The sequence below is a fragment of the Henckelia pumila genome, chromosome 2 (assembly GCF_033568475.1).
Source record: "Henckelia pumila isolate YLH828 chromosome 2, ASM3356847v2, whole genome shotgun sequence".
Taxonomy (NCBI): Eukaryota; Viridiplantae; Streptophyta; class Magnoliopsida; order Lamiales; family Gesneriaceae; genus Henckelia; species Henckelia pumila.
Window position 1 is genome coordinate 22,051,075 of NC_133121.1, and position 24,460 is coordinate 22,075,534.

The window sequence follows — 24,460 nt, forward strand, 5'->3', positions numbered from 1 at the left end:
AATATTTCAATTTTTAACCAATTGATTATTTTTTATAAATATCGCAACAATAGTATTTTAGGGTAAAAATCCAAACTTCAAAAGTCATATGTATCCTAAATCAATATTATCGCAACTAAATATTCGACAAAAATTTAGAGTTATCGAATTTATCTCAAAATCGCATAATTTCAAAACTTACAACAGTAAATCAACCAAAAAATGTAATAGAGTGTTCTATTTTTAATTTTTTTTTACATGGGGCTGAACATTTTTTTTAAAAAAAATTTAAACAACTAATTTTTTTTTTAAATGGGTGGGCAACACAAGGTGGCTCCGCCCCTGCACTACATGCAAGCAAGCTCCATACTTGTGTATCTCATGCCAATATCTGTCATTTCTGGCTACAAACAGCTACGATGTGAAGCAGATACCTAGAATGAAAAATGAGTCAGCGGACCGCCTGGCCTAGTTAGCAAGCTCTTTGGCCAATATTGATAACATGAAAATAACATTCCTAACATATGGAAAGGAAGAAACTGATGGAAGTAATGTTACAATCTTCTGTGCTGACAGTGAAGAACCTAGTTGGAAAGATGAAATAATCGACTATTTGATGCGGGGTAACCTACCTGCTAACCAAGTCGAAGCTCAAAAACTTAGAGTGAGAGCTGCTCGGTTCACAGTCATTGACGAAGAACTGTATAAAAGAGGTTTCTCGTCACCTTACCTAAAGTGCTTAACGCCAGCCAAAGGAAACTATATGCTCCGTGAAATTCATGAAGAAATACAGGCAGAGCTCTCGTGGGAAAAGCATTACGCCAAGGGTACTTTTGGCCAACGATGAAGCAAGACGCTATTGAGTTAGCGAAACATTGTCACGCATGTCAAGAGCATGCTAACTTCCATCACCAGCCAGCTACAATCTTGCAGCCCCTAGAAATTCCTTTATCTTTTGATCAATGGGAAATGGATTTGATAGGTCCTTTATTTCCCCAAATGGGTCGAAGCTGAACCATTGGCCAAAATATCTGAAAGGGAAGTAATCAATTTCTTATGGAAGAATATAGTATGCAGATTTGGCATTCCTCAAACCTTGTTTTCGGAAAATGGAACTCAATTTTCTGGAGCGAAGATAAACTTAAAATCTCCGAGTCGTCCAAAACGTGCTCGCTCACTCCCCCCGTAAAATCTTGGGAACCACTATTCTCACAAGAATTCGAGTCACAAACAATATCTAAACGAGGTGATCTCTTCATGTCACATGATACCGCCGTTTTCAAATTATTCAAAGGTGATAAACACTCGTCAATTTCACTGTCATCACCAGACTCCGCTGACGATGCGGGATAAATATCTCGGTTAGCAACCAACACCGAAAGTACCTTACCCCGTGAGGGATGCCCTGCAATGATTTTTTAAATAAATTATACCAAAAAATAATAGCACATAAATCAAATCAAAAATAATAACAAGTAATAGCATCAAACACTTGACATAATAATTAATTACATATTTCATAACATGGTTATATGTATCTACGTATGTATATATGTATATATCCATCATAGACCGGGTTCATCATCACCAACATCGTCCACCGCCTGCGTTATCATCGCTTACCGCCCCCCATCGGCAGCAGCTCTCTCCGGTGAGCCGTCGATGATCGTCCATTGCTTATGCACCATCGTCTCCGATCAATCACCTCCCTCGCGTAGTCACGCCACCCCCATCTCCGACAGCCACCACCAACCATGCAGTGGTCACCCTAGCCCCGTCGAGTCCAGATCTGGACATCTTAGACGCTAATCCATGGCTGGGTCGTCGATGGGAGTCCTTCACCGGGACATCACCCTCCATCACGCCCTCGCAAACCCTCCTTCTTTCGATTTCAGATCTGGGTGCTTTCAAGCCCGTGAAAGCTGTCCCATGCCTGAACTTTGAAAACCCCTCCGCCTTTTACAGCCCTGCCCGAGTCCAGATCTGGGCCCCTCCAAGAGCAATGGATGAGGTCCCATGGCTGGCACTCGACGCCTCGGCATCACCATCCCACCGCCGCCGCCTATCATGTACGCTACCGACCACTCGCCGTCTCAATGAAGAAGATGATAACCCATAGACAGGGATGTAATATAACACATATACATATTGCTACAAAACCAACGTGGGAATATAGGTTAGAGGGGAGCGGGATGAAGACATATACACACGTTGACAAAGACCACAACAATTCCAAAAAGTCACGTATATTCTCAGCCTTACAAAAATAATTAATACCTGTCATGTGAATCCGATGAATTATATCTCCTCTAACAATTTGGGGAATGCGACCTAGCAAATACTGCAAGAAAAATTCAGAAATAATGCTATGTTAGTACGTTGATGAACACATATTGCGGTGCTGAATTTATAATGACAGTAGTTGATAGAGTTCTACTGGGTTTCTACAATTAATATTCTGGAAGGACTTTGATTCCTATCCAATTACACTGTAATTAGTATTCTGGCAGGACTTCGATTCCCGTAATTTTCGCAGTGGCACACATTCTTCATTCTCGGCGACTAAAGTCCTGAAAATATTCTAACAAGGTTTCCTACTCTCGGTCTTCTTGACACACCCGACATGCCCGAGAGTGGGGGGTCTATGATGGATTACACCTAAAAATTCAACTGGGTGTGAGCCCTAATCATTAAGCTCCACTCAAAATATTTTTGAGGCCCAAGCTTATTTAAATATTATATATATTTAATTCAAGCAGACCCTGAATTCTACAAAAGCCCATAAGAGGCTCAAGCTCGTGGAACTCTCCAAATATCTATAAATAGCTCAAGTCACCTTATTATTAAGGTACACATTTTTTTAGCACTATAACGCTCTACTTTTGATTATTATTTTTTGAGTAATCACTGACTTGAGCGTCGGAGTGCCTTCACCGAGAACCCTTCCGGCTCCTCTGACTTTGTTTTGTGACGTAGGAACGACCCACTGAGGATCTCCACAAAGAACATACAAGGATTTGTTGATACTTCAAACTTTGCGAAAGCAACGTGTTGGGTACAAGTGATTTTTGGTTACATCAAGTAATATAATACGTAATGTGGTATGCTGACATTATAAATATAAAAATTTTATCCAAGCTGTCATTGTGATGACATTGAACAGAGGTGTTTTTTATATATATAATATGATTATGTAGGAAAAGAAGCAGATGTGATTTAATTAGAGTCTTTGTTTAAGTATTGTTATAAAGAAACGAATAAACGTAGCTACAGTTATTTTATGTAGATTAATCTCAATCCCGAGTATCTTGATTTGTTCATATAAAGATGCTTTAAGAATATGTTTATTACTTATTTTGGATCATTGGATGTATAGATTATGATACAATTATAATTTTCATTGAAGTTTTACCAACAAAACTCTCTACTTTTAATATATATATATATATATATATATATATATATATATATATATATATATAATAAAGTAGGTCTCCTGTGAAATGATCTCGTGGATCTATATCCATGAAACGAGTCAACCTTACTAGTTTATATCTACAATGAAAACTAATATATTTGGCATAAAAATTAATATATTTCATAGGTTGGGTTGAATAAAAGATATAGCTCACAAAATTGACTTATAAAATCGTCTCATATAAATTTTTGTGTATAGAGTATATATGATAAATCGTTACTTCTCAAATATTGATTAAATTTTTATTATTTAGTTAAAAGAGTACAAATATTTTTTTGTAAGTTGATTGTTTTGATAATTTAGATATTTGATAATTATTATTTGAAAGTTAAATAATTTCTAATTATAATTAGATTGGTTACTTAATTCTTATAAATTTCGAATTTAGACATTTGATTATTATTATTTTTTTAAAACCAATTTACATATTTGGTTGTTAAAATAGTGAATATCAAATATCATATATTTGATAATTATTTGAAAATCAGTCAAATAAAGTCGAATCACCGAATGAGATTGCTTTCTTGATTTTGGTGACTTTTGTCCTTGAGTGAGTAAGGAGTGTGAGGTCCATATTTTAGTTCAAATATTTCAAATACTATCTCAAATTATATTGATTTGATTTATTAATTTGGTCTATAAAAATATGGCCTTTTACATTGAAATTGATAACATAACTATTTTTGAGTAAAAAACAGGAAATACAATTCTCTCTCAAGACTCAAATCATGGAACTGAAAGTATTCTAGTGACCGGCGAAGCTTAGCCATGATCCCAAACTTCAAAAGGTAATAATTTCAATCTATCTTTAGAATTTTGAAAGTATTATTATGTTTGTATGTTTAATTATAATCATATATTTTTGAAATTTTTATAATTAAATTTTTCTTTGTTCCATCTAAATAAGATTTTTATGACAGATTCTAAAAGCTTGTTGCTCTAATTTTTCACATATATCGTTGTGAATCGAACAAAAAAAAACACCTAGAGATCCATAGTTGGGAGCTTGTCTATGTGAGGCTAGTTGCTTAGCATGACACCAAAACCCTCATTAGTTAAATTTTCAAATTAATTAACCGTTTGATTATGTTAAATCTCACATATATCCTTTAAATCATTATCCCTTCTCTCACCAATGTCACCATCAATATCTCATTAGATTCCATCACAATCCTATAGATAAGAGAATTCTGAAAATAAATGTCTAAAAAGTAAAAATATAGATGCAGGAATTGCAGCATCAAGAACTCACAAAATGTGGTTTTTGCAATTTTTATTTTTTTTTACTTCAAATGTATTTTAAATAATGATAATAAAAAATTTTATTTTCTCTATTCGATTTATATATGTAATTACTTATTTCTCTAAACAATTTTAATCCTCTTTCAAAAGATGTTATTCCAAGTTCAGTGTTTTTTATTCAAACCGTTTTTACTCTTTTGACTAGATGGATTTATTTTTTTTACTAGATGGATATTGACTTGCTTTGCTTCGTAGTCTAAATGATAAATAATAATTTATTGGTTAACTAAGTATCATTAAACATTTTAATGGACGCCATATTTAATTAAGCAATTGCCAAATGTATGGTAACAAAAAATTCAATCATATTCAAATTGGGGAAAAAAAATTTGGAATGAGAACCTAAGGTTTTGTTTGGACAAATACTTTAAAAACATTTTTATTGTTTTATAAATAAAAAAAATTAAAGTATGTGTTTGGACAAGATTTTTGTAAAATATTTTTAAAAAAATGTTATCAAATTATAGTTTTTAAAGAACAATATAAAGTTGTTTTTAGATGTTTTTAAAATGGAAGATAAATGGTGTAAATCAAAACATATTACTTTTGAAATGTTAAAATATTTTTACAGAATAGTTTTCCAAACACATATTTATTCTTAAAACAACTCTTAAAAAATTTTATAACATTTAAAAAAACAATTGTATAAAAATATTTTATAATTATTTGTTCAAACAGAACTTAAATTTTACCAAGTATTATGGTATTTAGATTGAGAACATGGCAGAAGAAAGAGCATTTTAGGATTTTATAATTATGCATTGTATAATATACAAAAAAAAGGTTGTTTTTAAAAAGAAAAACTGAAATTTTAATTCTGTATGTTTGTCACTTTGCGATTTGGGTCTTCTATGTTTTCATATTTCAGTTTTAGTCCTGCATATTCCGATTGTGGCAATTTTAGTCTTTTTTTTCGAAAATGCTTACGTGTCATTATACACGTCAGCTCCACATTAGCACTACATTGATGCCACATCAGCGCCACATCGGAAAAAAGACTAAAATTATCAAAAGAACAAAGATAGCGAACTAAAACTAAAATATGAAAATATAAAGGACTGAAATCGTAAAAAGACAAATATACCGGACCAAAAAAAAAAATTTCTTTTTAAAAATACAACTATGGAATGGTCTGGAATAATATAATTCTTGTTGTAAAAAAAAATTTACGATAAAAAGCAAAATTCTCAAAATCTTAAAATATATCAAATTTCACACTTCATAAAATTTTCTTCACTCAATTGTATCCTTCTTCACAAATAAAAAGGCCTATTTATAGAACTTCATTTGAGAATAATCCAAAAATGCACATTTAATAATTTTACTATTTACTTTGACTTTTACTACACATCTTAATCATCATATACTTATTTTCAATATTTCCAACTCTTATTTTCAACACTCCCTCTTTTGATGATGATCGTGATACAATGAATGTCTTCATTACATGTTTTTATACTACCTCGTTAAAAACTTTACTAGAAAAAACTCATTAGGATAAAAATCATAGTAAGAAAAAAAAGCACAGTCACGTAAACTCTCCCTCATGTTAACACGAACGATTCTTCATATATTTCGTAGATTGCGCATCTCAATGTTATATATATGATTTCTGAAAATTGTCGTAGAAAGTGTCTTTGTGAATAGATCTGACGAGTTTTCACTTGATTGAAAGTAAACGAATATCAATATCTTTATTATTTTCAAACTCTTGGGTGAATGAGAAGAACTTAGGGGGAATATGTTTAGTTCTGTCGCTTTTGATGTATCATTCTTTCATTTGAGTAACACATGCAACATTATCTTCGTATAATGTCACAGACTTGTTGTTGAATGATAATCCGCACGTGATTTGGATATGTTGGGTTATTGATTTTAGCCACACACATTCACGGCTTGCTTCATGTAGTGCAATAATCTAGGAGTGATTTGATGAAGTTGTTACGAGTGTTTGTTTTTGTGAACGCCAAGAAGTTGTAGTGCCTCCACGAGTAAATACATATCCAGTTTGGAAATGTGTCTTATGTGGATCAGATAAGTATCCAGCATCAGCATAACCAATTATACTTTTATTGGTATCTTTTGAATACAAAAAGTCCCAAATCTATCGTTCCTCGTAGATAACGGAATATATGTTTAATTCTGTTCTAGTGTCTCTTTGTTAGATATGAGCTAAATCTTTTCAATAAATTTATAAGATTTATATAAATAGAAAAAAATATATATTTATAATAGTTTGAAAACTAAATAACTATATAAATATATTTAAAATATCAATTATAGTATATATTTTTTAAAATATTAATTAATTAATTAAAAAAACTCTAGTATTACTAAAATAATATTTTTAACGAAATATAAATTCCAAATAATCATTTATATATAAAAAATAAAATATTAAATTTAATGCTTAAAAAATTTTAAACAATAACAAAATTTTCAAAAAAAAAATTCGAAAAATGGGTTCAACTGATTTTTCGGATCTTGACTAGTTCAACCATTAAAACGATTTTTGAGAGTGTTTCGGACCGGACCTATGACCAGTCCCGATCGAACCGGATGGTCCGGTCCGGTTTTGAAAAGATTCATCTGTAGAACATTCAAGACCTTGGAACCTCAACAATTTACACCATGTCTCACTCTGAAGGTGAGCTGTTTTACAACTTCAAGAACGCAAATTCGTGATAAATTTATCAAACTTTTATTTTATGATCAGTGCTAGCTGCTACAAATATTTTACATATGGACCTTCGGTATTTTTCTTTTTTCTTTTTAGTTTCCAATGGAAATGATTTTGTGGTGGTAGTTTATGTGAGGGTGACGTAAATGAGATGTGGTCATGAGTCTTTATTGCACAAGCTTTTTAATTGTCTTCGCTGTCTAAAATTGTTCTGTTTAGCATATGGGTAATACCCAAATCATGCATTCAACGGTTCGTATTTTTACACATAAACGTAATTAATTATATATTGTTGACGTGACAAATCATGAGACATTAGATCTATCATTGGGGTATTAGCCATATGCTAGGTTGAAATCTACCGTTCTTCAATGACCCATACTGTGTAGTTTTCGTACCAAAAGTTGGTGGCTTGGGGCGGTTTTGTGTGGGGCCCTTGGGGGTGGGGCTCACCCTTTTTTTTTAAAAAAATAAATATTTATATATTAATGTGTGTGCATCGTATAATAGTTATATATAAAACTTGAGACATCTATACTAAATGATTTGGTTCATCAATATGACAACGATGTCAAATTATATATCTAACTTATAAAAAAAACTATATTCATTTATATTGTTAAAGGACAAATACGTCGAAATAAAAACAGTTCTCCACTATTGATAAAATATATTATCATGTTCAATTTAAAAATTATAGAAAACGTTTATAACTCATTTTCACTTCATTTATTTCTTTATTTCTTTATTTTCCTCAAATTTTAATTTAAATGGTTCTTATTTACTATGTTTATACATACATCACATATGTCTCGATATCTCTAATGTTGATAATCTCTATCGTCTATAGATGTCACTCATTTTCCTCCGTTTTGGGGTAAATTTTGATGCGAAACTAGTTAAGCAAAGAGCAGGCCAAGCTCGTCAATCTACTACATTGGCGGCTCCAATGCTAAGATACAAAAACAAAATCTTTAAATACAACCGATTGTATCAGTAAAAAACAAAATAAACAGTGTATTTTTTTTTTTTTATTATATTATATTCAGATGAAATTTGCGTTGAAGGCACATGAAAACTTCCATCTCTCGACAAAGTTTCAAGTTTGATTGCTGTCTCCAGCGCCTCTGCTAAAGCCAGCATTGTTTTCATCACAAAACTTTGATGAATCCCAGGTTTCTGGAACATATTTATACCGACAAAACTTACCAAGAATCAATCTCCTAAGTACCTAAAACATTTCTCAAAATCCAAGAAAACTTGTATGGGATCCTTACAAGAGCAAAGATGGAAAAAGGTGGTCCTAGTCCCATTCCCTTTCCAGGGACACATAACACCCATGCTCCAACTCGGCTGGCTCCTTCACTCCAAAGGCTTCTCCGTCGTCGTCTCCCACACGCAATTCAACGCCCCTGATCCCGCAGACCACCCTGAATTAGTGTTAGTTCCATTGCCAGACGACGTAGCGGACTTAGACATGTCGTTCGACAACATGTTGAAAGTGATCTCGGTTATGAACACCAACTGTGAGGCGCCGTTTCGCGATCATATGGAGCAGATGCTGCAGAAAGATGAGGTGGGGTGTGTGATTCATGATTCCGTAATGAAGTTTGCTGATAAAGTGGCTAATGATTTGAGGATTCCCAATATTGTGTTGGCCACTTCCAATGCTACTTACTCGAACTCTCTATATGCCGTGTTGGAATTACTGGACAAAAAACTTCTCCCCTTGCCAGGTATGTAAAGTTGAGTATCTTTAACTATTTTTTAGATATATTGTCAGAAATATCAAAATTTTCTGCTCAAAATTATGACAACAAAAGATTTATGACAAGTCATATATATGTTCTCAAACACAGAGTCCCAACTCCAAGAACCTGTACCAAATGCTCCCCCTCTAAGGTACAAGGACCTTTGTCTTTCTGTATCAGTAGAAATCCCAGAAATCGTCGTAGATTTCACTCGCGGTTACGTCGATAAAAAGTCAGCTTCTGCATTCATTTGGAACACAGTGGACATGCTGGAGCATCCATCATTGCAGAAACTTCAGCACCATTACAATGTCCCATTCTTCACAGTAGGTCCTCTCCACAAAATGGCTCCCCCGTCCCACACCAGCTTGATCAAGGAGGAAACCGCCTGCCTAGCATGGCTCGATAAACAAGCTCCACGTTCCGTGGTTTATGTGAGTTTAGGCAGCTTAGCGACGATAGAGGAGGAGGAACTAATAGAGATGGCATGGGGACTAGCCAACAGCGAGCAGCCATTTCTGTGGGTGATACGCCCCTCGTCGGTTAATGGGACGGAGTGTAACAAGTGCTTGCCTGAAGATTTTGAGGAAAAAACTCGAGACAGAGGGTGTATCGTGCAATGGGCACCCCAGAAAGACGTTTTGTCACATCCGGGAATAGGAGGATTCTTGACTCACTGCGGATGGAATTCGACGTTGGAAAGTATTTGCGAAGGGGTTCCGATGATATGCAGGCCGTGCTTCGCTGACCAGCTGGTGGATTCGAGGTACTTGACACATGTTTGGAGAGTTGGGCTCGAGCTGGAGAAAACTTCGGGGAGGTCGGGTGTTGAGGATGCTGTGAGGACGATCTTGACTAGTGAAGAAGGCGAAGAAATGCGAGTTAGAGTGAGCAAAATGAAACAAGAGATGGAACGTTGTGTGCTCAGAGGAGGTTCTTCTCACAATTCGCTATGCGAATTGGTCGAGTTCATCAGTACACTTCCAGGGAAAACAAGACAAGGTCCCCTATCTTACAGAGATTAAATTTTACAGCTTCCTCCTTGTAATAAGAGCATGTGTCATGAGATTACAGTAGTCCTTCAATTAGACAATCTATCTAGATAGTTGGATTTATAGGATCTACTTTTCGAGGGGTTCTCCCAGCCCCGTCAATATCGCTTATTCTAGTGGTTATGAGCTGCTGATATATGAATAATTTACTGTTTGGATAAAAATCCTTTCTAGCATGATCTCTTTCCGAAGAGTCGAAGACTCACAGAAATACCATGGGTACACTGATGATAATATACTAGGTACTTGAGCCAATGATATCCGAAACATTTCAATGGACACAAGTTGATGACCAAAATAAATGCAGTCTAATACTGCTGACAACAGAAATGAGTAAAAACAAATCACAGACATTTACTTCTCTGAATAGACTGAGAAGTCCACTCTTCATAATCCGCATGCACTCATTAATAATACTTGTCTTGATTCTAGTTTTCTCATGCTTGACCACATAGATTTTAGACACTTAAATAAATACATAAAATAAATTCAACATTTTTTTGAAATATACATATTTATGTTGTTTGTTTCCAAAAAAAATATTTATGTTCTTTCATCACAAATCTTGGACAAGCATTTCCATATTTAAACCAAACAGTGTGATGTCGACCACATGCATTCCTGTCAAATGCACCCATAACAGGAATTTTTTTGCAGTTATAGTTGTTTCGGATTGCAAATGGCAGCCAGCACTCTGTTTCCACGTCAAGCAGGCAATGGTTCCTCCATGACTGCATGATGAATACAGGTGACAAACCATCATAATACACCAAAAAAAAAAAATAATGCAGGGGTGGAACATGATCGAGTATTTGCATTTGCTAGTGTGTTGGTCCGTCGGAGATGGACCGACCCAACCAAACCAATGCTTATTGTACTACTTCACATCTGGCCTCGTCTTGCACAAAATGATTAGCCAAGTTGATATAAACGTTCACTGTATAATATTCGAGTCCATTCACACCTTTCCACGGTCTGATATGAAATGGAAAATCCAAAATAGAGCACGAATGGGCGGACGACTACTTATGCTTACACCCACAAGTTATAAGCCTGCGAGAGAGAGATACCTTTTGATCGGGATTCAGATGAAGAATCTGTCACTCTTTCGGGGACCCCTGGTGCTTTTGTTGGCACGTCAGGAAGATCGAGCTTCTCTTCTTGTTCTTCAGCGGATGATACTGCAGAAGGAACTTTTGGAAGATCTTGAAGCATAATCTGTAAAACAATAAAACAGGATCCGTTGAATTTGATCACAACAGTTTCTTTTGAAGCATGCGTACAAATTGATCACACTTGTTTATCATGAATGATAACTTCAAGACATGGCAGCAGGGAACAATCACAAGATGAGCTGGTATTACTGATCCATGTCATGAAAATGAAAGATTACTTATTCAAAAGTATAACTCCAAGAAGTGTGGTTTAATTTCATGCAAATAAAAAAGAAAAAGACCTGTGTCTCTAGATTTTCAAATTCTGCTAAAATTTCCTCTTCATCTTCGGCAGACAGCTTCTCTCCCAAGATCGCATTCATTTCCTGTAAAAAAACAATGCAAAGAACACTAAATTGCGCCGAGATCGAGTTGATAGCATACCCAACCATTTGTAAACGTCTCCAGTAGAAGAAGAAAAAGTTGATGATGAGTGGTTAGCATCTATATCTATACCATAATACACTGTGGAGCAAACAATATTTATGAAGCCACTCCAATAAAGAATTGGAGTAGCAAGAGGGAATTTACATCTTGATAAGCTTTTGCCTCGGCAGTATCATCCATCAGCTTTTGAACATCATCCATGTTTATCTCACTTTGTATTGCTTTCACTGCATTATTTCCAGCCTTCAAACTCTCAAACACAGCTTTCTGCTTGCTGGCTAGTTCAACATCTGCCAACTAAACAACACTTCACACTTACAAACCAGGAGGTTTTGTTTCAAAATTAGGGGGGGCGAATCTCTGGAAAATAAACATACTTGCTGCTCGACGTTGATCAGCCAACCATCCACTTGCTTTAATAGCTCTTCTTGGACTTTCTTTTTCTTTAGTGCCAACAATGCTCTGTCTTTCTTCTTTTCCCGAAGCAAGTCTTTTGCAGCTTGTTTTTCAGCTTCAATGACATTATCTAGCTGAAAGTATTGAGGATGGAAAAGATCTGTGTCAAAAATACCATGGAACATTGACACGGTACTCTGTCATTGCAGTACAAGATAAGACAGTTTGGAATTCACTTTGTTAAATAGTTTGTTGGTGGTGCGCCAAAATTTGTAGCTTATTGCGATGTCTGGTGGGTTTAAAGAGTGCACCCTTTCAAATTATTATCTAAAGTTGAAGCTTTCTCTTCGATTCATTTAGGTATCTGACAAATAATAGAACTTATAGGCAACAAGTAGCATATTGAAGTCTGATTGCACAACGATAATATGACATTTAATTCCTTCGAAAGAACCAGATACAAACTAGCTCATGACTCATGACTCGCAGTGACTTGATGATGCATGGTTTACCTCTGCTGAAAATTAATGAATTAAAAGAAAAGAAAAAATAAACATAAATTATCATGGATTGGCTAGATAAAAGAACAAAGTCCTGGAAAAAAATATTAAATATTATATGGTCTGATTAAGCACCCATTACCTTGATTCTATGGGAACAAAAACTTTATGAACACCACAAAAATATTATGGCACATGTTGGAGCAATCATGACCAGAATCAAGATAGTTTTGATCATGTCCATAGTGTAAATGTTGATACAACTTTAAGAAATGCCTGTAGAGCATTCTTAAGAATGCTGAGCACACTAACTAACAAATTTGTGGGATAACCAAAGAACATTTTACCAATGAACTTGGTGAGATAATATACCGAACATGGTCAATGATCATCAATAAATGCTATCTCTGAAGAACATTCATATTTACAGAAAACCGAAGATTATAACAATTAAATGATGCGAAAAAGTACCAAAGTGATTAAGAAGCTCGACATACCGAACTCTGGTCATTCAAATTATTATGAATGCAATCTAAGGTTGATTGAAAATGATTATAGCATGAAATTTTATATTGTCATATTACATAGAATGATCTTAATCTCAGCCATGTTAAAACAATCAGAATATCATTGCATACATAAAACCTATAATAAAAACGCCGTTTGCAGCAATTTGAACTCCAACCCAAACCCAAACCGCAAAACTGTTGCCTGATCAATCTCATAAATGGCCCTAATTAAGATATCACAGCAATCATAATAAAATGGGTAAATATCAGCATTGACTTCAATAATGACACATACCCAACTCCTAATTCTTTTTCTTTTTCCAGCTGATAGATTGGTTTCATTATCTTGCTTCGGGCTAACCAACAGGAAATTCAATCTTAATAAATAAAATTCATGAAATAACAAATCACCAAATCATATTAAAAACCACAAAGAGTATTTAGAGATAATGATAAAGAAGAAGGGCACCTGTTGCTGGTATTGTGCAAGCTTTCGCCTTTGAGTTTTCAGAGAAAGAATGGCTCTATCCACTTCTGTGATCTTTGGTTTCTTCACAAATACGTTTCCCATTTCCCAGAATCCTCTATTTGTTAACCAAAACAAAAGAAAAATACAAACAAATTATACGGCCGTATTATTCAAACTCTGATGGTCCAATTACATTCAAGCCTCCGAATCTCATCGGCTTGAGAGCTGGAGAGAGGGAGGGGATTTTCGATGGTTTTGGGCAAAAGGGGAGAAAACGATGAACACATTGAGAATATCTCGGGTCGGGCCGGTTCTTATTTGTACCCGACAATATTGGGCCAAGTCGGGTACAAAAATTGGACCATATCAAACGCCGATTTAATTTTTTTAAAAACATTTAACAATTATTTTTATCTTTGTAATTAATTATTTTGTGATTGTGTGAAATTTGAAAGATTTTGTTTTCTACCTACAATGGGATTTACTTGTCTTTATAGCATTTTTAAAATTAAACTAAGAGTATGTTTGACTAAATTTATTAAAAACAACTTATAAGTTGGTTTATGATTTTATAAGTTGTCACGACTTATATAAAAAATAAGTTATTAAAGTTTTTGGATGAACTTCTTTTAAACGAATTAAAGATGTTGATGTGTTTCGCATTATAATATTTTTTATTGTCAAATATCAAAAAAATGGTATAATACTATGAATGTTATTTTAAAATAGTTTTAAAATTTTATCATAAATATTAAATCTATATTACAAAAAAAAATAAAAATATCATATTTTAATTTAGAAAAATTGATATTCTATGGAATTTTATTTTTTAAAAAAATATTTATTATTTAATAAGTGGAGGACATTGCGAGGATTTATGGAAATATATAAGGCTATTTTGGAGAAGTAAAACTTTAAAATAAATTTTTTAAAAGAAAAAAAATAGGTTCACCTCATCTTTTTTAAAAATAGCTTATAAGCTGTCAAACAACATATTTTGTCCGCTTGTGAACTCTTTGATAAATTGTTATCAAAAAAATTGAAAGAGTTTATAAGCTCTACAAAACAGCTGTTTTTATAAGCTCAACCAAACATCATCTAAGTGTTAAAAAAAAAACAAATAAAAATAAAGTATGAGCTTATATGGTACGCAAAAAATATAATAAAGAATATAACTCGTTACTGACGAGTTATTAAGTTATTTGGTGCACAGTATTTTCTTTTAATGAAAATTTTTATTTTTGCAAAAAAAATTTAAATAAGATAGTATGTTAGTAGCGTTCTCAAGTTTTGGGACGTTAAAAGTATTCTTATCAAACTTAACAGGTGAATCATCATCACACAGTTGACTCATAATTATCAAGTTTGTGTTAAGTCCCTCAACATGTAGCACATTGTGAAGCTTTAGGAGTTCTTCCATGTTCAGTGTTTCCTTGCCAACAATTCTTCTTTTTGCACCACTTCCATAAGTAATTTTCCACTTCTTTGTTTACTGTAGTCCGTAAGATTCTCTTTTGATCCTGCCATGTGACGTGAACTTTCACTATCGAAGTATCAGTAACATGTAGTGTTAGTTTAGTTTTCAATGAAGTATAAACAACATAGCACTGAGATTTAGATTTTGGTACCCATATTTTATTCACTGTGGGTCTCTTATTCGAGGCGTTGTGCTTGGTGTTGTGCAACATGGGGGGCAGCATCCGCTTCGACTCCCAATGCATGTAGTCATTTTTGAGTTTGAAACAAAATGACCTGATGTTGATGCCCCGCTAGCCAAGTTGTGGCTAAGGGCTTTGAGAGTCTCTTATTATAAACAATCTTTGTTTAATATAATTTACATTCATTAATGTCATTTTCTCTATCTTTTTTCATAATATTATATTGTGATATACTATTGTTGTTTTGATAAAGACCTTGAATATACTATAGTGTAAGTAAGATGAGATAGTGAATAAAGAGAGATCACTATCATGAAACACATCTTATAGTCACTGTATATTCTAAACAGTTCCTAGTCAATTGAGCCGTCTGCAAATAAGGATAAGGATCGCTCGAGATTGAGACTAGCATTTGCGATGCCAAGTACCACGTTTCATTGGTATGGAACATAGAGATGTTCAAAGCATGCAAATGGATATTCATATGATGAATGATCGAACTACCCTATTCGGACTTTCCAAGTGGTTATTATTAATTGAGTGGATAAGTCCGCGGTTTTGGTTGTACACCATTAGTTCTTAACTACTTGAAACATCATTGAGACTCTATATGCTAGTACTGTACTTTGACTCGTTTACCGACTCTATGAGGGTCATCAGGTGTCGGGATAAGGTACAGTTACGAGACATATAGGAGTCTATGCTTTGTTGTCAAGGATTCACCACACGCTTGTGAGCATGGATATCCTATGCGATATGAGGAGATATTAGTGTGACAAATCTCTGGCCAGAGTACTCGATGTGATTTAGGTTACTTGGTTTCCTAGTAGCACATGCGATGTCACTATTTGATCTTCAAGATGCATTGCATAGTTATCGAATCTCGAACGACTCTCGATGTACCAATGGTTGTTGATTCGATCGGGATATATGGATGAAAGGACCGTACTGTACGCTAACCAAAATCTACTGGTTCTTGCAGGCACTATCAGTGATACCTAGGGAATCATGGGGCGATGTTGCTAGGCGCTCTTACCATGATTCGATGGGTAAGTCGGAAATTGTTGTTCTGAGTCACAAGGAGTTGTGAGCCCACGGCTAGCTGTATCCCTGAACCATTGAGGGTCACACAAGTAATGGATTACTAATCCCCATTGAGATAGTTAAATTTAAAGAGTTAAATTTAGTGAAAGAGAAGTTGGACTTCTTAACTAAAGGGAGTGGAATTTCCTAAAATGACATAGGGATGGGCATTTTTGGAAATCACTGAATTCGGATTCAGAAAAATTATCTTGACTTTAAAAGGTGCAGAAATGGTTTCTGTGCACATTGGTGAAATCGGTTTATCAATCGGAGTCAAGATGAATTGTATATTAATTTCTATAATAACAGGCTTGGCTTGTTGGGCTTAAGTTATGGATAATGGGTCCTAAGGAGTTTGTGTCCTATTAGACATATAACTTAATCCAGTACAAAAATTATATATAGTAGATGGTGCAGTTTTCGATAATCACTAATTGATTTTCTTGCAATTTTCGAAAATACTGCAACACACACAACCTCATAATTGACAGAGCAATTTTCGAAAATCCTAGAAGAGTTCTAAGGAGAATTTGAAAATCTTGTCTCCCTTTTGAGAGAGAATTCAGTCTTTGATTTTTGGAAAATTACATTCTGAATTGACAGATCAAATCTGTAAATCTCTTCGATAAACATCTGATTGATTTCTAGTACAATCAATCAGAGGGTTTTAGTTTTCTGTTCGTGGACCTAATTCAGGAGATTGATCGAGCGAGTCATCAGTTTTGGGATTTACAACAAGAGCAGATTAATCTGTTGGTGTCCATAATCAAGCCATAGCTTGAAGAGGTAAAATATTAATTGTTATTATTATTTTACATGTTGATTTTAATCATTAGGATTTGATACCCATGATATGGAATTGTTCCATATAAGAAAATAAAAAATTTTAAACTTCCGCTGCTCCGGGTATCATATCACACTGATCTGAAAACGTGTTCCAACAGTGGTATCAGAGCCAGGTTGCTCTTAGATCAAACGATTAAAATTTATCGATTGTACAAAATTTTTAAGCCTCGGGTTTTTAGAAACAAAAACAAAATTTTTAAAAATAAATTTGAAGGGCAACACGAGCAGCGATCGTCGCTGCCCATGCCCGGGCCCCACGTGGGGGCGGGGCTGCCCGGGAACGTCCCGGGCAGCCCGGAAAATTAAAAATTATTTTTAAGAATTTTAAATTTTTGAAATTTTAGTTTTGGTCCGATCGAAAATTGTTTTTGATTGGTCCACGAGGCATCGGGTCAAATTGTTTGAGTCCGAAATTTTAAAATTGATTTTTGGATAAATTTGAATTTTTGGAAAATTTATAAATTTTATCCGTTAAATTAGATTTTATAAAATTAATTATTTTGATACAATTGATGATAAGATATGATCTTATGAATATATTAGATAAAATTTGATTTTATCTTTTTAATTAAATTGACATTGCATGTTATCCAATGATTTAATTATTGAATTAAATATTGGATAAAAGGATGATCGATTGCCATGACCAATTTTATAGGTGTATGTTAGGTTCTTTACATTTGGTTTTTATTATTGTTGTTGGGTTTTATTAATGGGCTTGGTTTATGACCCAATTTGATTTGTCATTTGTAATAAAAAGTGGGCTTTGTTTATGGCCCGTTCCCACCTTTAAATATGTATCCCCTACTTGTCATCGAAATTTATTGTATATTTATTAGACTTAGTGGGAGATAAAGATTTGAAGACAATGGTGGGCCCAGCAAACAATAAAGACCGAAGAAATGTAAATTGGAAGCTCAATGTAATAGGATTGCATTGCATACTTGCATATCACCTAGGATTGGACTTAGACTCGTGATTGGAAACCATGGGTCGATTAGTTATTGGGTCGATCATCCTTTATATAATATATGATATTATTGTTGTATGCATGTTTAGACTAAATTGCATGAATCCCGCAAGCATACAAATTATTTAAAGATGAGACAACTTTCAAAATTAAAATCCCTCATTTTAAATATGATTAAAAATTGATATCAAGATAAACAAAAGGGAATTTAAATATTGTTTAAATGTTCCTACCTTCTATCAACGATCAATGTATGAGATGCTACCCGCGGGCACGGTCCGGCTCATAATATTGGGGGGGGCCCATTTGTCGGAAAGCTGTACATTGGATCGACACATGTTGTAAGTTGGATGGAACTCCCATGGGATTGGCTCATATTATTGGGGATCCATATGGCGACCGTCCATCACAACTTAATATTGATGGGTCATCTTGACATGTCACAATAAACGACGTCATATTATTGGGTCCTTATTGGACATGAGGTAAAAGCATGGGGGTTGCTTTGGAAGCAATTGGGCTCTAACTTTTGAAAATTATGGTTGGCTGATATTATTCGGGACTATGATTTGTCAATTGGACTCCATGTTTCCACTAAGGAAACCAGTTTCTCGTTTTCACTAGAGGGTAGTGAAATCGTTAAAATAGTGGGAGTAAAATTCATAAAATAAATCTCGCCATATTTTATGTCTTAGTAAATTAATTAAGCAATCACTGATTATTGTCTGTTTCTTTTCAGTATTTCATTACAATGAATTCGCGCAATCCACAATTCTCGATTCTCAAACAAAACAAACTGACTGGCGCAAACTATACGGAATGGTTCCGTAAGTTAAAGATAGTTCTAAGTTCGGAAAAGGTTTTCTACGTGTTAGAAAAGCCTCCTCCAAAAGAAGCCCCGGCTGATGTGAGTCCGGAAGAATTGGCCAAACTTGACAAATGGTGGGACCATGATGTCAAGGTCAAATGTTACATGCAGGCTTCGATACTCTCAAGGAATTTTTTGGAGCTCAGTCAAGATCGAAGAGGTATGCCACCGTCAAAGAGCTCATGACATGTCGCATGCGATATGGGACTTCGGTCCGTGAGCATGGGGTACACATGATTGGGCTCATTGAAAAGTTGGTAACACTCGATTTGACATTGGAGCACGAACTGAATGCGGACTTGTTACTTCTTTCACTTCCTTCGTCGTTTGACATTTTTGTGATGAACTTCAATATGAACAAGATAGAGGTCACCCTTGAAGATATGGTCAATATGCTTGTCACATATGAGGCCACATTAAAGAAGGATAAACCGGTATTTTTTGTTGGTTCCTCTTCTAACTCAAAGAAGGGGCCAAGTGAAAAGGGTAAGAAACGTTCTGCCCCACCCAAGAAAACTGTGCCAAAGAAGAAGAACAAAACAAAGGCTTCAAACGTGAACATATCTGAAGACGTTTGCCATCACTGCAAGAAACCCGATCATTGGAAACGTAACTGCAAAGAATATCTCAAGCAGTTGCGAACTGCCAAGGGTATGTTTTACATTGAAATAAATGTTTCACTTAATACTAATTTTTGGGTATTGGATACCGGATGTGGATCTCACATTTGCAATGATTTGCAGGTGATGACAAGAAGTCGTAAGCTTAGGATGGGTGAGACCCAGCTAAGGCTCGGAAATGGTTCTAGAGTTGAAGCCAAAGCTGTGGGAGACGTTTATTTAGTTTTGCAGAACAATTTTAAGTTACTTTTGAGAGATGTTTTATTTGTCAGATTTGGTTAAAAACATTATTTCTGTTTCTATGCTTGATAGAGATGGTTTTTTTTGCAGTTTTGTGAATGAGATTTGCAATATTTACAAGAATGAATGTTTGATTGGATGTGGACAACTTGAAAACGATCTATATAAGTTAAAATTAAAAGACGTACCAATTAATTATGTTGATAAACCGGCAACAACAAATAAAAGGAAAAACGATAGTCAAAACCCGGCAAACCTTTGGCATGCTAGGCTAGGTCATATTTCCTCAAGGAGGATGAACAAGCTAGTGGGAGAGGGCATGTTTGATATGTCTGATATTAACTCTCTACCAACTTGTGAGTCATGCCTAAAAGGGAAAATGACTAAAACTCCTTTCAAAGGAAAACCTGAGCGTAGTCAAAATCTGTTGGATTTGATCCATACAGATGTTTGCGGCTCATTTAGTATTGGTACTTAATTTGGTCACACCTACTTCATTACCTTTACTGATGATTATTCTAGGTACGGGTATTTATATTTGATGAAATATAAGTCTGAATCATTTGAAAAGTTCAAAGAATTCAAGGCTGAAGTAGAAAATAAACTAGGTAAAAGTATTAAAGCACTTCGATCGGATCGAGGTGGAGAATACTTAAGTACCGAGTTTTTGGGCTATCTAAAAGAGAATGGGATTCTCTCTCAGTGGACTCCTCCTATGACACCTCAGCTAAATGGTGTTTCGGAGCGTCGCAATCGAACATTGTTGGACATGGTTCGATCTATGATGAGCTTCACTGAGCTTCCACCTTCGTTTGGGGCTATGCACTTGAAACAGCGGTATTTTTGTTGAACAATTTCACACTAAAGCAGTGAGCAAAACTCCATATGAATTATGGACTGGCAAAACTCCTAAGTATTCGAACTTAAGGATTTGGGGATGTCCTGCTTATGTGAAGCAGACAGTGGGAGATAAGTTGGATAGTCGATCCACCTTATGTTATTTTGTAGGGTATCCGAAGAATTCAATCGGATATTATTTCTATCATCCTACTGAAACAAAAGTTTTTGTTTCGAGGAATGCCACCTTCATGGAGAAGGAGTTCTTACTTGATAAGAAAGGCAAGATGATGGAACTTGAAGAAATTCGAGAAAAACCTGAGATACAAAATAACGATCTCACGCCTCAGGAACCATTAAACGACACGCCTCTTTTTAGAAAATCCGAGAGGACTTCTAGACCTCCTATTCGATATGGTTTACTTATTGAAGAGGATCAAAGTGAACCCGACATTGGATGTGATCCAAGAAACTTCAAGGAAGCAATTTCTGATGCGGATTTGAATTTATGGCTTGAAGCTATGTAGTCGGAAATAGACTCGATGCATACAAACCAAGTTTGGTCTTTAGTAGATCCTCCCGATGGAATTGTTCCAATAGGGTGTAAATGGATATACAAGAGAAAACTTGGGCCTGATGGTAAGGTATTGACCTACAAGGCACGATTGGTGGCAAAAGGTTATACTCAAAGACAAGGTGTTGACTATGATGAAACCTTTTCACCAATCGCAATGTTCAAATCCATAAGAATCCTTATTGCAATAGCAGCTTGGTATAATTATGAGATATGGCAAATGGATGTGAAGACTGCATTTCTTAATGGAAACATTAAGGAAGAGATTTATATGATGCAGCCTGAGGGATTCACATCCATGGGAAGCGAGCATAAGGTATGCAAGCTTCAGAGATCAATTTATGGTCTCAAACAGGCATCAAGAAGTTGGAACCAAAAATTTGATGAAACAATAAAGGACTTTGGTTTCATCAAGAACCCGGAGGAACCATGCGTGTACAAGAAAGTAGTTAAGGATGCTGTGACGTTCTTAGTGCTTTATGTTGATGACATCCTACTCATTGGGAATGATGTAGGGATGTTTCAGTCAACAAAGATATGGTTATCAGGTAGATTCTCGATGAAGGACTTAGGTGAGGCGTCCTATATTCTAGGAATACAGATCTATAGAGATAGATCTAAGAGAATGATAGGACTCACTCAAGCTACCTACATCGACACTATATTGAAGAGGTTCTCTATGGATGAGTCCAAGAGAGGACATCTACCTATGTGTCATGGAGTTTCTCTATCCAAGTCTATGTCTCCCAAGACTGACGAAGAGATAGAGAAAATGACACACATACCATATGCGTCAGCCATAGGTAGTATCATGTATGCGATGATATCTACCAGACCGGATGTGGCCTATGCTCTGAGTGTCACGAGCAGATACCAAGACAATCCCGGTCAAATGCATTGGAAAGCTGTGAAGGATATTCTTAAGTACTTAAGAAGGACTAAGAATGTATTCATGGTTTATGGAGTAAGAGAATTGAAATTGGAAGGCTATACTGAATCTAGCTTTCAAAGCGACGTGGATGACTCGAAATCAACCTCTGGATTTGTATTCATGCTCAATGACAGTGCTGTCTCTTGGAAACGTTCCAAGCAGGACACCACAGCGGATTCCACCACTGAGGCAGAATACATTGCAGCATCAGCTACTGCTAAAGAGGCCGTTTGGATGAGGAATTTTGTCCAAGAGTTGGGTGTAATTCCTGAAGCTGTTGGTCCAGTCCCGGTGTACTGTGACAACACTGGTGTCGTTGCTCAGGCAAAGGAACCAAGGTCTCATCAAGGATCCAAACACGTACTGAGGAAATACCACATCATCCTGGAGATCGTGGAAAGAAGAGACATCACTGTCGAGAGAGTGACCTCTGCAGACAATATCGCTGATCCACTTACTAAGCCCTTACCAGGACTATTGTTTGACAAACATCGCGAAGCAATGGGACTACGTAGTATGACTAGTAGGCTATAGGGAAAGTGGGAGATTGAAAGAGTTGATGCCCCGCTAGCCAAGTTGTGGCTAAGGGCTTTGAGAGTCTCTTATTGTTAACAATCTTTGTTTAATATAATTTACATTCATTAATGACATTTTCTTTATCTTTCTTCATAATGTTATATTGTGATATACTATTGTTGTTTTGATAAAGACCTTTAATATACTATAGTGTAAGTAAGATGAGATAGTGAATAAAGAGAGATAACTATCATGAAACACATCTTATAGTCACTGTATATTCTAAACAGTTCCTAGTCAATTGAGCCGTCTGCAAATAAGGATAAGGATCGCTCGAGATTGAGACTAGCATTTACGATGTCAAGTACCACGTTTCATTGATATAGAACATAGAGATGTTCAAAACATGCAAATGGATATTCATATGATGAATGATCGAACTACCATATTCGGACTTTCCAAGTGGTTATTATTAATTGAGTGGAAAAGTCCGCGGTTTTGGTTGTACACCATTAGTCCTTAACTACTTGAAACATCATTGAGACTCTATATGCTAGTACTGTACTTTGACTCATTTACCGACTCTATGAGGGTCATCAGGTGTCGGGATTGGGTACAGTTACGAGACATATAGGAGTCGATGCTTTGTTGTCAAGGATTTACCACACACTTGAGAGCATGGATATCCTATGCGATCTGAGGAGATATTAGTGTGACAAATCTCTGGCCAGAGTACTCGATGTGATTTAGGTTACTTGATTTCCTAGTAGCACATGCGATGTCACTATTTGATCTTCAAGATGCATTGCATAGTTATCGAATCTCGAACGACTCTCGATGTAGGGATATATGGATGAAGGGACCGTACTGTACGCTAACCAAAATCTACTGGTTCTTGCAGGCACTATCAGTGATACCTAGGGAATCATGGGGCGATGTTGCTAGGCGCTCTTACCATGATTCGATGGGTAAGTCGGAAATTGTTGTTCCGAGTCACAAGGAGTTGTGAGCCCACGGCTAGCTGTATCCCTGAACCATTGAGGGTCACACAAGTAATGGATTACTAATCCCCGTTGAGATAATTAAATTTAAAGAGTTAAATTTAGTGAAAGAGAAGTTGGACTTCTTAACTAAAGGGAGTGGAATTTCCTAAAATGACATAGGGATGGGCATTTTTGGAAATCACTGAATTCAGATTCAGAAAAATTATCTTGACTTTAAAAGGTGCAGAAATGGTTTCTGTGCACATTGGTGAAATCGGTTTATCAATCGGAGTCAAGATGAATTGTATATTAATTTCTATAATAACAGACTTGGCTTGTTGGGCTTAAGTTATGGATAATGGGCCCTAAGGAGTTAGTGTCCTATTAGACATATAACTTAATCCAGTACAGAAATTATATATAGTAGATGGTGCAGTTTTCGATAATCACTAATTGATTTTCTTGCAATTTTCGAAAATACTGCAACACACACAACCTCATAATTGACAGAGCAATTTTCAAAAATCCTAGAAGAGTTCTAAGGAGAATTCGAAAATCCTGTCTCCCTTTTGAGAGAGAATTCAGTCTGTGATTTTTGGAAAATTACATTCTGAATT

The 24,460-nt window shown here is 35.4% G+C and overlaps 2 protein-coding genes across 3 annotated transcripts; one reads left to right on the forward strand and one right to left on the reverse strand.

Annotated features, from left to right (window-relative positions):
- Positions 1-4,121: 4,121 nt before the first annotated feature.
- LOC140881181 (UDP-glucose iridoid glucosyltransferase-like) lies at positions 4,122-10,392 on the forward strand. Of its 2 annotated transcripts, none has more exons than XM_073286281.1 (3): positions 4,122-4,245; positions 8,489-9,175; positions 9,299-10,392. In XM_073286281.1, exons 2-3 carry the CDS (start codon positions 8,704-8,706, stop codon positions 10,213-10,215), a joined length of 1,389 nt encoding a protein of 462 aa, XP_073142382.1. In that variant the 5' UTR covers positions 4,122-4,245; positions 8,489-8,703; the 3' UTR covers positions 10,216-10,392. The 2 variants fall into 2 exon arrangements, with proteins under 2 accessions (XP_073142382.1, XP_073142384.1); XM_073286283.1 differs by having other exon boundaries at positions 4,145-4,245; positions 8,507-9,175.
- Positions 10,393-10,586: 194 nt separating this feature from the next.
- Positions 10,587-13,987, reverse strand: LOC140883409 (vacuolar protein sorting-associated protein 20 homolog 1-like). Its single transcript, XM_073289856.1, has 6 exons — positions 13,718-13,987; positions 12,221-12,373; positions 11,988-12,140; positions 11,699-11,782; positions 11,313-11,460; positions 10,587-10,973 (listed from the first exon to the last, which is right to left on the reverse strand). The coding sequence occupies exons 1-6, from the start codon at positions 13,817-13,819 to the stop codon at positions 10,948-10,950; spliced, it is 666 nt and encodes a 221-aa protein (XP_073145957.1). The 5' UTR covers positions 13,820-13,987; the 3' UTR covers positions 10,587-10,947.
- Between the last annotated feature and the right edge of the window lie 10,473 nt (positions 13,988-24,460).